This window comes from Oncorhynchus nerka, linkage group LG7 (assembly GCF_034236695.1).
Source record: "Oncorhynchus nerka isolate Pitt River linkage group LG7, Oner_Uvic_2.0, whole genome shotgun sequence".
NCBI classification, from domain to species: Eukaryota; Metazoa; Chordata; class Actinopteri; order Salmoniformes; family Salmonidae; genus Oncorhynchus; species Oncorhynchus nerka.
The window spans coordinates 28,251,871-28,269,662 of NC_088402.1; the positions used below are offsets into that span (position 1 = coordinate 28,251,871).

Consider the following 17,792-nt stretch of genomic DNA (forward strand, 5'->3'; position numbering starts at 1 on the left):
TGACTGGCCTGACCTCAATCCCACCTTTGGGATGAATTGGTACGCCAACTGCGAGCCAGGCCTAATCTCCCAACATCTGTGCCCAACCTCAGTAATGCCCTTGTGGCTGAATGGAAGCAAGTCCCAGTAGCAATGTTAGTGGAAAGCCTTCCCAGAAGAGTGGAGGCTGTTATAGCAGCAAAGGGGGACCAATTCTATATTAATGCCCATGATTTTGAAATGAGATGCACAACAACCAGGTGTCCACGTACTTTTGGTCATGTAGTGTATCTTAATATGAATGCACTGTGTGTCATTCTGGATACAACTAAAATAAGACTGAAATGTAAAAAAGTGGATGAAACATTTCTGTAAACTATGGCTAACTCATGATGTTTGGTGTGTAGACATACAGTATGACATTACAAATCAAATCTAACGTTTATTTTTAATATGCATTTATCTAGACAGCTAAATACACAGTACATTTGTTAGGTAGGTGTGCATGAATCATGATATAGCCTGAATTCACACTCATCGTATATTAATGATGCTGTAGACCCTATGCCAAGGCATTCCACAGCCACACGCTCCAGATGGCATATGCATATTTCATGCATATTATATCAAGTGTTTTTTTTGGCATATACCCTGCATTTCCTTGATGTAAACGCTTCTTTTCATGCCATGTGGCTTCCGCTTATGATTTGCATACGCTGTGTGTGTGTGTGTGTGTGTGTGTGTGTGTGTGTGTGTGTGTGTGTGTCCATGTGCATCACCATCATGAATATTCTAAACATCTTCTGATAGATTAGCAGTTTTCTGCCGACAGTATCATTTCTCTGAATAACTTGATGCATCCCGTCCAGGATTACTCTCTGAGTGTCGCTACACATGTATTTCTTGTGAAGTGGGATGTTGAAGTGAAGGCATTTAGCTAAGTGGTGGAAGTGGACCGTTGCTGACTGGTACATAACACTTGGCCTGGCAGCTCTCATTCTCTAAAGCTCCGGTACATATTGTAGAATACCTGGTAAAAGGTGCTGTTAAATCGAAGGAAGCACTGGAACCTTTTCAATCCTCCAATCACTGATGCACTGTGTAAGTCACTTAGGATAGAAGTTACATTTACTACGATCACGCTGCAGACTTCACCCCTCCCTGGCTGCTGTGGTAACCCTGTTTCTTTCAGCCTGGTTACAGTAGTGCTGTTTAAACTCCTAATGACAAACCTGGTCCTGACTGCCACCTACAACATTGCCATAGAAATCACACTTATCAGCAAGGAAAGGTTGTAGTAATGACTGAGCTGAATCTGTTCTAGTTCACTCCACCACCACTAACCATATCCCTCCTCTGTATAACCTTGGTCTAGTTGGTCTAGTTCCCTCCACTCCACTACCATATCCCTCCTCTAGGTCTAGTTTGTCTAGTTCCCTCCACTACACTACCATATCCCTCCTCTAGGTCTAGTTTGTCTAGTTCCCTCCACTACACTACCGTATCCCTCCTCTGTATAACCTTGGTCTAGTTGGTCTAGTTCACTCCCCTCCACTACACTACCATATCCCTCCTCTAGGTGTAGTTGGTCTAGTTCCCTCCACTACATTACCATATCCCTCCTCTAGGTGTAGTTGGTCTAGTTCCCTCCACTACACTACCATATCCCTCCTCTAGGTGTAGTTGGTCTAGTTCCCTCCACTACATTACCATATCCCTCCTCTAGGTGTAGTTGGTCTAGTTCCCTCCTCTACACTACCATATCCCTCCTCTAGGTGTAGTTCGTCTAGTGCCACTACAGTGTCCCTCCTCTTCTCTTCTGTACCCTTCTATTGTATATATTGATTGTCCCCAGGTTAGTTCAAATTAAAGCTGACTGTGAAAGCTGCGAGCCCCTGTATTTTTGCCTAGAGGCAAAATCACTTAAGGGACGAGTCCCAGTCTGCATCCTAAATGGCACCCTATTCCATATATACTGTTGTGCACTTATTTTCCCCAAGATCCATAGAGCTCTCATCAAAAGTAGTGCAATATGTGTGAAATGAGGTGGCATTTAGGACACAGATTTGTTGTCCTTGGTATCTGAAGCATTAAAGCCCAGGTACTGTATCAGAATGAACGGTGCAGTGAAAGCATCAACTCACTACAGTACACACAACTCATCTGAGACGCAGAGATCTCCGTCTGCTTCCTGTTTATCTAAGTGTGTCTATCTGTACGCTTGCTCTCTGGGATGGTGCGTAATGTGAGGTGTGTATCTGCTGAACCATGAATTAATAGGAGTGTGTTTTCGTCAGGGGGGTTGGGGAGGAATTCTGAGCAGCTAGCTATCAGAGTGCTCTAATTACTGAATTATTGCAATATCAAAATATACTGCGAGGGGGGGTAATCAGAGAAATAAAGAGAGGGAGGGAGGAGAGGCATGTAGAATCTAAGGGAGCGAGAAAGAGAGAGAGCGGGAGAGAGAGTGCAAAACAGAGAAGAGGTGTGTAGTGTCTCTGATTCAAGTTGTCTGCAGCACTACAGTCTGAAGTGCAGCAACAAAGACAGCAGTGAAAGCTAACAACCGGGGCCACGTGTCGGCTGCTGTGTGTGTCACAGGAGGTTGGTGGCACCTTAATTGGGAAGGACGGGCTCGTGGAAACGGCTGGAGCGGAATCAGTGGAATGGTATCAAATACATCGAATGCATAGTTTCATGTGTTTGATGCCATCCCATTCACTCCATTCCAGACATTATTATGACCCTTCCTCCACTGGTGTGTGTATGTGCTTGTCTGCTTACATTAGCGCAAGTAAATGTACAGAATGCACCCTCTCTTCCATCCCCTCGCTGCCCCAAACCCCTCCACATTGACACTTGCCCTCTGACCTCTACCCTACAGGTGGCTGCCCTATGACAGCCCAGCCCTTGGCAGACCGATCATGTGATCCAGCCTGCAACAAACCGCGCTCCTTCTGCACAGAGGTGAGTCTGGAAACAGAAAGAGAGAGAGATGGGGAGAGAAAGAGAAAGAGCGAGAGAGAGAGTCAGACAGACCCTGTGGGGATGACACCAGTCCATCTGGGTTAGTTGAGAAAACAGTGTGCAATTGGCATGCTGACTGCAGGAATGTCCACCAGAGCTTTTGCCAGATAGCAGGAATTTGGAGAATTTGGCAGTACATCCAAACGGCATCACAACCACAGACCACGTGTATCCAAGCCGGCTTCTTCACCTGCTGGATGGTCTGAGACCAGCCCCCCGGACAGTTGATGAAACTGTGGGTTTGCATAACCGAAGAATTTCCGTCTCAGGGAAGCTCATCTGCGTGCTTGTTGTCCTCTCTAGGGTCTTGACCTGACTGCAGTTCGGTGTCTTAATCGTGGCGGTGCGGTTATGGTATGGGCAGGCATAAGCTACAGACAATGAACACAATTGCATTTTATGGATGGTAATTTGAATGCACAGAGATACAGTGATGAGATCCTGAGGCAGGGGGTGTTGTGCCATTCATCTGCCGCCATCACCTCATGTTTCAGCATGATAATGCACGGCCCCATGTCTCAAGGATCTGTACACAGTTCCTAGAAGCTGGAAATGTCCCAGTTCATCCATGGCCTGCATACTCACCCAGCCATGTCAACCATTGAGCATGTTTGGGATGCTCTGGATCGACTTGTACGACAGCGTGTTTCAGTTCAAACTAGCCATTGAAGAGGAGTGGGACAACATTTTACAGGCCACCATCAACAGCCTGATCAACTCTATGTGAAGGAGATGTGTCGCTGCATGAGGCAAATGGTCACACCAGACACTGACTGGTTTTCTGATCCACACCCCTACCTTTTCTTAAAGGTATCTGTGACCAACAGATGCATATCTGTATTCCCAGTCCTGTAATTTCAAAACCATAGGGACAAATTATTTCAATTGCCTGATTTCCTGACCTGTAACTCAGTAAAATCTTTGAAATTGTTGCATGTTGCATTTGTATTTTTGTTCAGTATATGTTTGTGTTTTAAGTGATTTCCCAGGGCTGGGGGAGATAAACAGTGTTTCTGTGATTGTGTATGCTGTATATCCTGTTCCATTACATTTTTTCTGTCTATCAGATTCCCTGTTTTTGCGTGTGTCTATATATGCATGCATGCATGGTCTTGGTGTGTGTAAGCTGTGTGTGTCTGTGTGTGTGTGCATGCACATGCAGGTCTTGGTGTGTGTGTAAGCTGTGTGTGTCAGTGTGTTTGTGTGTGTGCATGCACATGCAGGTCTTGGTGTGTGTAAGCTGTGTGTGTCAGTGTGTTTGTGTGTGTGTGCATGCACATGCAGGTGTTGGTGTGTGTATAAGCTGTGTGTGTCAGTGTGTTTGTGTGTGTGTGCATGCACATGCAGGTCTTGGTGTGTTTGTAAGCTGTGTGTGTCAGTGTGTTTGTGTGTGTGTGCATGCACATGCAGGTCTTGGTGTGTGTGTAAGCTGTGTGTGTCAGTGTGTTTGTGTGTGTGTGCATGCACATGCAGGTCTTGGTGTGTGTAAGCTGTGTGTGTCAGCCACAGACTCGGCAGTGTGCTGTTTAGCCCCATGCTGTAGAACCAGGCTGCATAACAAACCAGTGATAAGGCTGCATCCTCATCCTGCCCCTCTCTTTGTCTGCCACTTTGGTTATGCTAATCAACCCTCCTGTTTCCTGCCCTGTTCTTTCATCCGTCGACTATGTGTGTGTGTGTGTGTGTGTTCAGCCGTACAGCCACTGATTGCATTGTGGGTATTTCTTCTCGGGGTGATTATCCTCCGGAGATTGCTGGGGAATAGGGGAGCCCCCCGCCAAGCAGGCAGATGAATGAACAGAGAGAGCGGGATGAGAGAAACAGAGCACCAGAAACCTCTGGGTTGGGCAGATGAATGAACAGAGAGAGAGGGATGAGAGAAACAGAGCACCAGAAACCTCTGGGTTGGGCAGATGAATGAACAGAGCAGAAACCTCTGAGATGAATGAACAGAGAGAGAGGGATGAGAGAAACAGAGCACCAGAAACCTCTGGGTTGGGCAGATGAATGAACAGAGAGAGAGGGATGAGAGAAACAGAGCACCAGAAACCTCTGGGTTGGGCAGATGAATGAACAGAGAGAGAGGGATGAGAGAAACAGAGCACCAGAAACCTCTGGGTTGGGCAGATGAATGAACAGAGAGAGAGGGATGAGAGAAAGAGAGAGCACCAGAAACCTCTGGGTTGGGCAGATGAATGAACAGAGAGAGAGGGGTGAGAGAAACAGAGCACCAGAAACCTCTGGGTTGGGCAGATGAATGAACAGAGAGAGAGGGGTGAGAGAAACAGAGCACCAGAAACCTCTCTGGGTTGGGCAGATGAATGAACAGAGAGAGAGGGGGTGAGAGAAACAGAGCACCGGCAACCTCTGGGTTGGGCAGATGAATGAACAGAGAGAGAGGGGTGAGAGAAACAGAGCACCAGAAACCTCTGGGTTGGGCAGATGAATGAACAGAGAGAGAGGGGTTCTGGGTTGGGCAGATGAATGAACAGAGAGAGAGGGATGAACAGAGAGAGAGAAACAGAGCACAGAGCAGAAACCTCTGGGTTGGGCAGATGAATGAACAGAGAGAGAGGGGTGAGAGAAACAGAGCACCAGAAACCTCTGGGTTGGGCAGATGAATGAACAGAGAGAGAGGGTGAGAGAAACAGAGCACCAGAAACCTCTGGGTTGGGCAGATGAATGAACAGAGAGAGAGGGGTGAGAGAAACAGAGCACCAGAAACCTCTGGGTTGGGCAGATGAATGAACAGAGAGAGAGGGGTGAGAGAAACAGAGCACCAGAAACCTCTGGGTTGGGCAGATGAATGAACAGAGAGAGAGGGATGAGAGAAACAGAGCACCAGAAACCTCTGGGTTGGGCAGATGAATGAACAGAGAGAGAGGGGTGAGAGAAACAGAGCACCAGAAACCTCTGGGTTGGGCAGATGAATGAACAGAGAGAGAGGGATGAGAGAAACAGAGCACCGGAAACCTCTGGGTTGGGCAGATGAATGAACAGAGAGAGAGGGATGAGAGATGAACAGAGAGAGGGGTGAACAGAGCACCGGAAACCTCTGGGTTGGGCAGATCAATGAACAGAGAGAGAGGGGTGAGAGAAACAGAGCACCGGAAACCTCTGATTTGGGCAGATGAATGAACAGAGAGAGAGGGGTGAGAGAAACAGAGCACCAGAAACCTCTGGGTTGGGCAGATGAATGAACAGAGAGAGATGGGTGAGAGAAACAGAGCACCTCTGGGTTGGGCAGAAACCTCTGGGTTGGGCAGATGAATGAACAGAGAGAGAGGATGAGAGAAACAGAGCACCAGAAACCTCTGGGTTGGGCAGATGAATGAACAGAGAGAGAGGGATGAGAGAAACAGAGCACCAGAAACCTCTGGGTTGGGCAGATGAATGAACAGAGAGAGAGGGTGAGAGAAACAGAGCACCAGAAACCTCTGGGTTGGGCAGATGAATGAACAGAGAGAGAGGGGTGAGAGAAACAGAGCACCAGAAACCTCTGGGTTGGGCAGATGAATGAACAGAGAGAGAGGGGTGAGAGAAACAGAGCACCAGAAACCTCTGGGTTGGGCAGATCAATGAACAGAGAGAGAGGGGTGAGAGAAACAGAGCACCGGAAACCTCTGATTTGGGCAGATGAATGAACAGAGAGAGAGGGGTGAGAGAAACAGAGCACCAGAAACCTCTGGGTTGGGCAGATGAATGAACAGAGAGAGAGGGGTGAGAGAAACAGAGCACCAGAAACCTCTGGGTTGGGCAGATGAATGAACAGAGAGAGAGGGGTGAGAGAAACAGAGCACCGGCAACCTCTGGGTTGGGCAGATGAATGAACAGAGAGAGAGGGGTGAGAGAAACAGAGCACCAGAAACCTCTGGGTTGGGCAGATGAATGAACAGAGAGAGAGGGATGAGAGAAACAGAGCACCAGAAACCTCTGGGTTGGGCAGATGAATGAACAGAGAGAGAGGGATGAGAGAAACAGAGCACCAGAAACCTCTGGGTTGGGCAGATCAATGAACAGAGAGAGAGGGGTGAGAGAAACAGAGCACCGGAAACCTCTGATTTGGGCAGATGAATGAACAGAGAGAGAGGGGTGAGAGAAACAGAGCACCAGAAACCTCTGGGTTGGGCAGATGAATGAACAGAGAGAGATGGGTGAGAGAAACAGAGCACCAGAAACCTCTGGGTTGGGCAGATGAATGAACAGAGAGAGAGGGATGAGAGAAACAGAGCACCAGAAACCTCTGGGTTGGGCAGATGAATGAACAGAGAGAGAGGGATGAGAGAAACAGAGCACCAGAAACCTCTGGGTTGGGCAGATGAATGAACAGAGAGAGAGGGGTGAGAGAAACAGAGCACCAGAAACCTCTGGGTTGGGCAGATGAATGAACAGAGAGAGAGGGGTGAGAGAAACAGAGCACCAGAAACCTCTGGGTTGGGCAGATGAATGAACAGAGAGAGAGGGGTGAGAGAAACAGAGCACCAGAAACCTCTGGGTTGGGCAGATGAATGAACAGAGATCAATGAACAGAGAAAGAGGGGGTGAGAGAAACAGAGCACCGGAAACCTCTGATTTGGGCAGATGAATGAACAGAGAGAGAGGGGTGAGAGAAACAGAGCACCAGAAACCTCTGGGTTGGGCAGATGAATGAACAGAGAGAGAGGGGTGAGAGAAACAGAGCACCAGAAACCTCTGGGTTGGGCAGATGAATGAACAGAGAGAGAGGGGTGAGAGAAACAGAGCACCGGCAACCTCTGGGTTGGGCAGATGAATGAACAGAGAGAGAGGGGTGAGAGAAACAGAGCACCAGAAACCTCTGGGTTGGGCAGATGAATGAACAGAGAGAGAGGGATGAGAGAAACAGAGCACCAGAAACCTCTGGGTTGGGCAGATGAATGAACAGAGAGAGGGATGAGAGAAACAGAGCACCAGAAACCTCTGGGTTGGGCAGATGAATGAACAGAGAGAGAGGGTGAGAGAAACAGAGCACCAGAAACCTCTGGGTTGGGCAGATGAATGAACAGAGAGAGAGGGGTGAGAGAAACAGAGCACCAGAAACCTCTGGGTTGGGCAGATGAATGAACAGAGAGAGAGGGATGAGAGAAACAGAGCACCAGAAACCTCTGGGTTGGGCAGATGAATGAACAGAGAGAGAGGGGTGAGAGAAACAGAGCACCAGCAACCTCTGGGTTGGGCAGATGAATAAACAGAGAGAGCGATGATAGAAAGAAGGAGACAGAGAAGAATAAGAGAAAGAGAGAAGGAACATGGGTTAACTTTGGGCTCGCTGTATACCCCAACCAAAACAGACCCCACCCTTTAAATCTCAAAGCATAAATTTATGTCTGATCCCCCCCTCTTTCAAAGCAGCAGTAGCATCACAAAGGGGTTTGAAATGTGCGATGGTTCATTTTAATACTGCCAAGATATGAGGCTGAGCTCAAGCTGAGGGATGATTAATTCAGTTACACCTGAGAATATTTGATAAGAAATAACCTTACTTATTAAAATCCAACTTGATGCTTAACCAGGTCAGTAGCTTCCGACAGCTTTATTTGCTCTGCTAAAAGAGATGAAACTGACAAAAATGATTTCATATTGACCGTCTCTGACATGCCTGCAAGAGCAACCCCTTGAGTTCATTTCCCTTATACATGTGTGTTCCTCCCCTCTTCTCCTAGGCGGGTGTGTGTGGTTGTGATGAGGGCTACACGGAGGTGATGACATCAGACGGCCTGCTGGACCAGTGTACGGTGATCCCTGTGTTAGAGATCCCCACTGCAGGGGACAACAGGGCTGACGTGAAGACCATCAGGGCGGTCAGCCCCACACAGCCCTCCAACAGCCTGCCTGGCCGAGCTGGACGCACCTGGTTCCTACAGCCCTTCGGACCAGGTGCACTAACCAGACAGATTTACTCTAGCAATTTACGGGACAGTAGGGAACCATCCAAGAAATTTCTTAGTTGTTATTATGTGATATTGGTGAATCTTGTTAGAATATCGGCCTATATTTTGTAGAAAGTCAATGTGAATATATTCAGGAATTATAGCAGCATTTGCAGTAGAGCAACAAAAAGGTAACCATTCTGCATGGTGTCATTCCCAGTAGCCACATTGTTTTTGCACAAATCCCTTAACGACGTCAAGAGGTATATGAACAGAAGTCTCACACCGGCCGTTTGCCCACATATTTAGGATTAGGCCGAGAATTTGTCATCCTCAGAATATCCATCAATTCTACTCACGGATGATGATGCGGTGGATCTTTATAGTCACAGAAAAATGGAGGCACAATCCATCTATAATAATTTACACACAACAGATGATCAGGAAAACATGTGGTGTGCTGCTCTACTGCACAGGAATGGAGGTGCAGAGAAGCCGTTCACATTAGAGTCCAATGTGAGCTGTCACTGACGTTGGTCACTTGCCAGTGTGCTAAGTGTGTGTGGTGTGTCCTTCTCTGCAGATGGTAAACTGAAGACATGGGTCTACGGTGTGGCAGCTGGAGCTTTTGTTCTACTCGTCTTTATAGTCTCCATGACCTTCCTAGCCTGGTAAGTTAACCTGTTTGATAGTTTGTGTATATCAGTTATCTGAATGTCACCTGTATTCTGTATGTATGTATGTATGTATGTATGTATGTATGTATGTATGTATGTATGTATGTATGTATGTATGTATGTATGTATGTATTGTATGTATGTATGTATGTAATCACCTGTATGTACACTGAGTGTACAAAACATTAACCTCTACGAGATCTGTGACCCACCTCACGGGACGGTTGAGCTAACGTGCTCTAATGCGTTTAGCATGAGGTTGTAAGTAACAAGAACATTTCCCAGGGCATAGACATATCTGATATGGGCAGAACGCTTAAATTCTTGTTAATCTAACTGCACTGTCCCATTTACAGTAGCTATTACAGTGAAAGAATACCATGTTATTGTTTGAGGAGAGTGCACAGTTATGAACTTGAAAATGTATCAATAAACCAATTAGGCACATTTGGGCAGACTTGATACAGCATTTTGAACAGAAATGCAATTGTTCATTGGATCAGTCTAAAACTTTGCACATACACTGCTGCCATCTAGTGGCCAACACCAAAATGATGCCTAACCTGGAATAGTACATTGTGATGTTTCTCTTGCATTTCAAAGATGATTAAAAAAATAACATTCCTTTGTGTTGTCTTTTACCAGATCTAATGTGTTACATTCTCCCACATTCATTTCCACAAACTTCAGTGCTTCCTTTTAAATGGTATCAAGAATATGCATATCCTTGCTTCAGGTCCTGAGAAACAGGCAGGTAGATTTGGGTATGTCATTTTAGGCGAATATAAAAAAAAATCTTAAAAAGGGTTTGATGCTTAAGTGGTTTTAAGGACATCTGCTCTTTCCATGTCATATACTGACAATGTGAATCCAGGTGAAAGCTACAGTATTAACCCTCACTTGTTAAATCCACTTCAATCAGTGTAGGTGAAGGGGAGGAGACAGGTTAAATAATGATTTTAAGCCTTGAGACCATTTAGACATGGAGGTGTGGTGTGCCATTCAGAGGGTGAATGGGTAAGACAAAAGATTTAAGTGCCTTTGAAAGGGTTATGGTAGTAGGTGCCAAGTGCACCAGTTTGTGTCAAGGACGGCAGCGCTGCTGTGTTTTTCACACTCAACAGTTTCCCGTGTGTTCCGATAATGCTCCCCCAACCAAAGGACATCCAGCCAATTTGACACAACTGTGGGAAGTATTGGAGTCAACATGGGCCAGCATCCCTCTGGAAGGCTTTTGACACCTTGTAGAGTGCATCCTCTGATGAATTGAGGCTGTCCTGAGTGCGAAAGTGTGGGGTGCAACCCAATATTAGGAAGGTGTCCTTAATGTTTTGTGCACTCAGTGTATATTATTTCACGATCACATCAGCTTCATTTTTACCCATTCATTTTCATTTCAAATCATGTCATTACTTGTACTCTCCATTTTGCTTTTCTCTTTCCATCTATCTCCCCACCTCACCCGTTCATCCCCCCACCTTATCCGTTCACCCCCCCCTCCTCCGTGCACCCCCTCCTCCTTGCACCCCCTCCTCCGTGCACCCCCTCCTCCTCCGTGCACCCCCCTCCTCCGTGCACCCCCTCCCCTCCGTGCACCCCCTCCTCCTCCGTGCATCCCCCTCTCCTCCGTGCACCCCCTCCTCCTCCGTGCACCCCCCTCCTCCGTGCACCCCCTCCTCCTCCGTGCACCCCTCCTCCTCCTCCGTTCACCCCCTCCTCCTCCGTGCACCCCCCTCCGTGCACCCCCCTCCGTGCAACCCCCCACCCTCCCCTCCTCCTCCGTGCACCCCCTCCTCCTCCGTGCACCCCCTCCTCCTCCGTGCACCCGTCCTCCTCCGTTCACCCCCCCTCCTCCATCAGTCAGAGTATTACCCGTCTCTGTAACTGGAACCATGACCGGTGCACTGATACAGTGGTCTGGAGAGGACAGAACGATCATACCATGGCTTATACGTGTCCTGACTGCCAGATTGAGGCACACGAACTAGAACAACAACATCCATATCAACAACAACAACCACATCAGAATCATTGTCAAGATCAACAAAAATTACAACAACAAAAACATAAATATCAACAACAACATCAACAAAATCAACAACAACCACCACCACCACCAGAACAAAATCAACACTGTCAGCAACAACCATATAATCAACCACATCAATATCAACAAGAAGCACAACAGCATCAACAACAAAACCATCATAAACAACAAAATCACCACCAACAACCACAACAACAACCACAAGGCATAGAAACACTCATAACTTAGAGGTCCTGACGTAATGGCGGCCCTCGCTGCAGTGTTCACACAAACTCCCCTACCCTCTGTCTTTCTCTCCTTCCCACATCTGCTATCACATGTGCCTGTCCGACCAATCACATGGAGCTATTGATGGAGGTGAGCAGGAAGTCATCCCCTCAGGTCCCTCTGTTAGACCTCTGACTCCTCTGTGCTCCTGGAGTTTGTTGAGTAGTCTTTAGAGCACCTCCATACTTAAACATACTTCTGTACAGAATCCATTTTAGGAAGTCCCTTGGTTATTTGTTGAAGGACTTCATAATATGGATGCCGTATATTTCTGATTTCAGAGATGCAGAACATTGATCTCATAGTTACTCTATAAAACGACCAGCTTTCACTTTTAATAGCATACTGTCCTCTTGTGGCCAGATAGAAGAATCACTCATCACCATTATTCAATGATCCCCTCACCATTCCAGATAGAAGAATCACTCATCACCATTATTCAATGATCCCCTCACCATTCCAGATAGAAGAATCACTCATCACCATTATTCAATGATCCCCTCACCATTCCAGATAGAAGAATCACTCATCACCATTATTCAATGATCCCCTCACCATTCCAGATAGAAGAATCACTCATCACCATTATTCAATGATCCCCTCACCATTCAAGCCTTTATTTGTACCATCCATTCCTCCCGATCCATTTATGATGGACACATTCCACAACATATCTTATTTACATTTGATATATATTCATCATTGTGTTGTTATTGTCTCTCATCCCTGTGTTTTGTATGCAATGTTGTGATGTGTGATATATTAGAGCCTGCCCAGACATGCCATAGTGTTGTCATCATTATGTACCTATAGCTAACTGTCTACACTGTCTCTGTGTGCCATAGCCTAGTTTCCATTAAGGTGAGTGGGAACTGTTTGAGTGGGAACTGTTCTGGGCTGGGGAAAAAAGCTGCTTTCTGTACTGTGCTTGTCCCCCTCATCAGCTTCCTGTAGAGTTCAACCTCTATCACATGTCTCAATATAAAAATGAATTACAGCAGCTGTTGAAATTTTCCATTAAGTGCTGCGTTATCGACTGCACCATCACTTCAATGCTAGGACAAGGGGCCCTGAAATGTGCTTCTGAAATGTTCCTTACTACTGCTGTAACCAACAGATGTGTTGTTTTTCCTTCAAGGACAGTGGTAGTGTAAGAACAGAGTCATTGGCAATTTCAATATTGCCTTTTGCATGATGGTAGAAGTGACCGTGTACTGAACGCATGGCCTTCAGCACAGTGATGCATGCAGCTGTTTACATGAGGCGACCAGTTTGAAAAGATAGCAGAGAGAGCTCTATGTATCAGCTGGGGGTAACTTAGCCATGATATGGATACGTCCTTCATTATTATGATGTCTAGGCCTACATATTGGGGCTAGGGGTGTCTAAATGTCCTCTTGAAAAATTGAAATATAAAACATGTAATAACAATGCTTGTGCCATTTTTATTTCCTAGTAAAAAGCCAAAGAAACCCCAGAGAAGACAGATGTATAACAACCGGCTCAAGCCCCTGACCCTGGCCTATGACGGAGACGCTGACATGTGAACCTCCTAATCTACCTGTGGCAGAATCATTTTACACTGATGTCATGGAGACTGTCGTCGTGGGAACAGACAGATTGGTTGTCAGGGAGACCCACCTTTGACGGTTCTTCTCAGGCTACCAGTGGGCGTGTGGCTTAAAATATCTGGAACTCTGGGAAGACTTACATTATGTCACTGATTTATCAATAACAACAAAAAATGAAAGTCAGACAGAAATCGAACCATGTTTGTTCATTAGTAGCCTAGAATTTTCCTCCCTCAATATTTTTGATGTATTTAATTTTTGTATAATTTGTTTCACAAGAGCCTTCACAAACTCTATCTTCTTCTTAAGGAAGTCTGCCTTTGCTTATTTGCCATTTAGTACTTTTTCTGTCAAATAAAAAGCCTTTTGAAACAAAGGTTGTTGGAGAGGGCCCTGAAAAAACACAATGATTTTTGCTGCAAAAGCATAAGTCCCTCCTTTGCTACAGGTGCTCTGTTGAAAATTAAATGAGAAACACGCAATGCTTTTTTAAAACTTTTCCTGGAGAAAATTGCTGCCTCTCTATTTTTGTTCTGGACTGGATCCTTTTCCCTAAAAAATAAAACAAGAAGAAAGTGTCCTAATCTTGCAGAAATGCTGTCAACCTTTGTAGGAAATCTCTTTCTGCCTCTCCTTTTCTCTTCTGTTTTCAGGCGCAATATTGCACTATATTAGTGCAGCATGATATGTACTTATGTCTAGGAAGCTGCCTCTCTCAATACAAGATGATGTACAGTCTTGTGCTAGAAATGTAAAAAAGTAGACTTTTTTTCAAAAACTAAACTCACCAACATTTGTTAAGAATATTTTGCTTATTTTGCTTCTTGTATGTGATATGATGATAGTACGGACGATGCCATGTAAATATTATTTATTTTGTGGGCACCACTTTACCTTTGTAGTAGTATCTGTTTTCAACTGCACTTAATTGAGCTTGCCTGGCGCAATGGAGCCATTGGAATAGTCCAAACCCCGCCCATCTGACACTCCAGGCCAGGCTCAATTAAATGCTCAAAGTATTGGAAAGAAAACAAACACCGTTTGAACCCAGGTCTCAACATGTCTCATTTCTCTGCCTGACTGACTGACTTTATGTTTGTCTCCTGTTGGTTTCTCTGACTGTTGAAGGCTTATTATGGTTAATCATTGTTTTTCCATTTCATTTATTATCTTAATTCAACATCTTAAAGTGCACTGCAGGGAATCCGGATTCCGCATGGCAGAAAAATCATATTGCTCACACCATAAAGAAGCTAACTCAAAGAGCTGTTGAATGTTCATCGAGACACAGCAGCAATTCTATTTGATGACGCGATTGAAAGGGTGCATTTTCACAGTGCAAGGGCAATGTGATTCCTTTTTCCTACTGCGAGTTTGAATGAATATGGTCTTAGTTGTTAAGACAGACAGAAGGGTGTGACTGGGTTTGTTCACAACGTCTTCTTTACCTTCTGCTACATCAGAAGAGAGAGGGTCCACTTTATATCTCGGTCTAATATCTACTGCTGTGTAACATCGTCAATCCTAACTAGAACAGCCTACTTGTATCCAAACTACTTCGGCGTATTGCTATATACATATCATACGTGATCTCTCAACGCTGTTCATATTCAGTGTGGCTGTTACATCGATTGAGAGATGAGTGTGACTACAATGTCTACAATAATCACTCACACACACTTATGCTTTGTTTGTTCTCCCTGCCTTGGTGCTATTCTATGATGGGTTATGTATTGCAAAAGCTAGATAGAATGTAGCCTAGGTAGCCACAATGACACTCCAAGGAATTCCAAGGAACAGATGCATCAAGGTCCTAGATGTCGCTCAAGCTTCTCATGCTAATGATGCAGTGACATATCTGAAGAGTCAGAGTCCTCTGTCTGAAAACAGGTTATATGCATAATATTGGGTATGGCGGACTGGCAGTTGGTAGTGCAGACTGTTTATTCAATGGTGTAGATGGACAAACCTCGTGTAAAGTAAATTAATCTGTTACAACCGTTCTATCCCCCAGAAAACAAAGAGGGTATTGAATCGTGGTAGTAGAGACAGACGGACAGACACATCATTGATCATTTCGAGGAGTCTGTTGCCAGCTGGTCAAAGGGAATGTTCACTTTTTTAAATGAGTTGTAAATAAATGACTGCATCATTTGTTTTATTTAACCATTATTTATGTATTATATATAAATATGTTCATTTCTTTTTTTATTGCGCAGTGTTAAGTAAAAACCTCTAGAAGTGTGTGTGCGCGTGCGTGCTTGCGTGTGTGTGCGTGCGTGCGTGCGTGCGTGTGTGTGTGTGTGCATGTGTGTTTCTGCCTATGTGTGTGTAACGTTAATGATCTTTGCTAAAGCGATACTGATGATTACCTTGTTAAAACAAAGTTGCAGAGCTCTGTCCTTTTCCTACAGGTTGTTTATATGTATCTGACCAGTTGCTGATAATAAATAAGAAAAAAATAATAATTGTGTCATTAGCCTCTATGACAAGGCTCTCATCTCTATCTATCTATCTATGTCTCACCCGTATTAAAAAGCGAATATGTTGTAATATCAATGTATACCACTAGATGGGGCTAGAACACTATTACTTAAGATTCTCTCCAGCTAGGTCTTTGAAAATATATGTCTCCCCTCTTCCAGCGCAGAAGAAAATATAGATATAGAAACACTCAGCTGAAGACGGCAGAATCTGTGAGAAACTCAGACCCAGGACACACGTAGGTCAGAAAGAGCTATCCACACACACACACACACACACACACAGACGTCAGAGGACAGAAGGGGCTTTAGTGAAGTCTGAGGAACTGGAGCTATTCTACTGTACATTTAAAATCACACTCTCTCTGGCCTGGGCGATAGCGTGAAGATGTTTCTTAATCTTTAAGAGTCTAAACTGGGGCGGATTGTTTGAAAATGATCCTGCCAAGGAAAAATATATATAAAAAATATTAGATAAAACATTGAATTTGGCCTTACTGCTATTAGCCCATAGAAATGCATTTCATAACAGATTCATACATGTAAAAACAGATTTTCTTAACTGGTACCAGGCTGGATTGAGGCGCAGCCCATGCAACAAAACTAAACATATCTCTAGTTTAAACAAACAGATTTGGACAGGGATTACTTAATCATATTTGTTCCTAGTGGAACATAAAGCTTCCATGAGAGAGCACCACTGGTACCAATTTGATGTCTTTCTGGGAATGGTTTTCCAGGCCAGTCATGACAGGATTGTGCTTTACATTTACAGGGCATTCCTACGTAATGGTCTTGTAGATATTGTTACCATGTTGTTTCTATGTAAATTACACATCATTTAGTAAGTGTCCCTAACAGCAGCCTATTCCTTGTTTAGTGGACTATATTTGACCAGGCCTTGGTTTACAGGAAATTACATTCCTCCACTGAATCAGTTGATTGTCCTCTCCTCTGCTTGTTAAAGTCATGTTTTGGTCTTAGTCAACCAGAGTCATCACACTGTCACAATTGTAATCATTGATCAGGGAGACTAACCACAGTTCGTCTGTGTGGCCTTGGTACTACTGGCCATTCAGCTCATCTCATGATCATGTCTCCATCTGTGTGTGTGTGTGTGTGTGTGTTTGTGTGTGTGTGTGTGTGTGTGTGTGTGTGTGTGTGTGTGTGTGTGTGTGTGTGTGTGTGTGTGTGTGTGTGTGTGTGTGTGTGTGTGTGTGTGTGTGTGTGTGTGTGTGTGTGTGTGTGCTCCTTAATCAACTTAATCAATTCACTTCTGTTGTGATACCACTTCTTGTTTCGACCTCTGAGTTATGAAGATCCAGGAAAATTTGATGAAGAGAGAGAGGAAATTTGAAGCACTTGATCATTTTGGCATATATCGCTCTCTCTCAATTTCTCTATCTATCTATCTATGTCTCAATTTCTCTATCTATCTATGTCTCAATTTCTCTATCTATCTATGTCTCAATTTCTCTATCTATCTATCTATGTCACAATTTCTCTATCTATCTATCTATCTATCTATCTATCTATCTATCTATCTATCTATCTATCTATCTATCTATCTATCTATCTATCTATCTATCTATCTATCTATGTCTCTATCTATCTATCTATGTCTCAATTTCTCTATCTATCTATCTATGTCTCAATTTCTCTATCTATCTATCTATGTCACAATTTCTCTATCTATCTATGTCTCAATTTCTCTATCTATCTGTGTCTCAATTTCTCTATCTATCTATCTATGTCACAATTTCTCTATCTATCTATCTATCTATCTATCTATCTATCTATGTCTCTATCTATCTATCTATGTCTCAATTTCTCTATCTATCTATCTATGTCTC

The 17,792-nt window shown here is 44.6% G+C and overlaps 1 protein-coding gene across 1 annotated transcript in view; it reads left to right on the forward strand.

Annotated features, from left to right (window-relative positions):
* LOC115124836 (thrombospondin type-1 domain-containing protein 7A-like) overlaps positions 1 to 14,040 on the forward strand; it is a 181,992-nt gene extending 167,952 nt beyond the window's left edge. The window contains exons 26-29 of the mRNA XM_065021043.1: positions 2,864 to 2,946; positions 8,688 to 8,901; positions 9,478 to 9,565; positions 13,342 to 14,040. Of these exons, the coding sequence (XP_064877115.1) occupies positions 2,864 to 2,946; positions 8,688 to 8,901; positions 9,478 to 9,565; positions 13,342 to 13,432 (476 nt within the window). The 3' untranslated portion in view covers positions 13,433 to 14,040. The remainder of the gene's footprint in view (positions 1 to 2,863; positions 2,947 to 8,687; positions 8,902 to 9,477; positions 9,566 to 13,341) is intronic.
* The last annotated feature ends 3,752 nt before the right edge of the window (positions 14,041 to 17,792 follow it).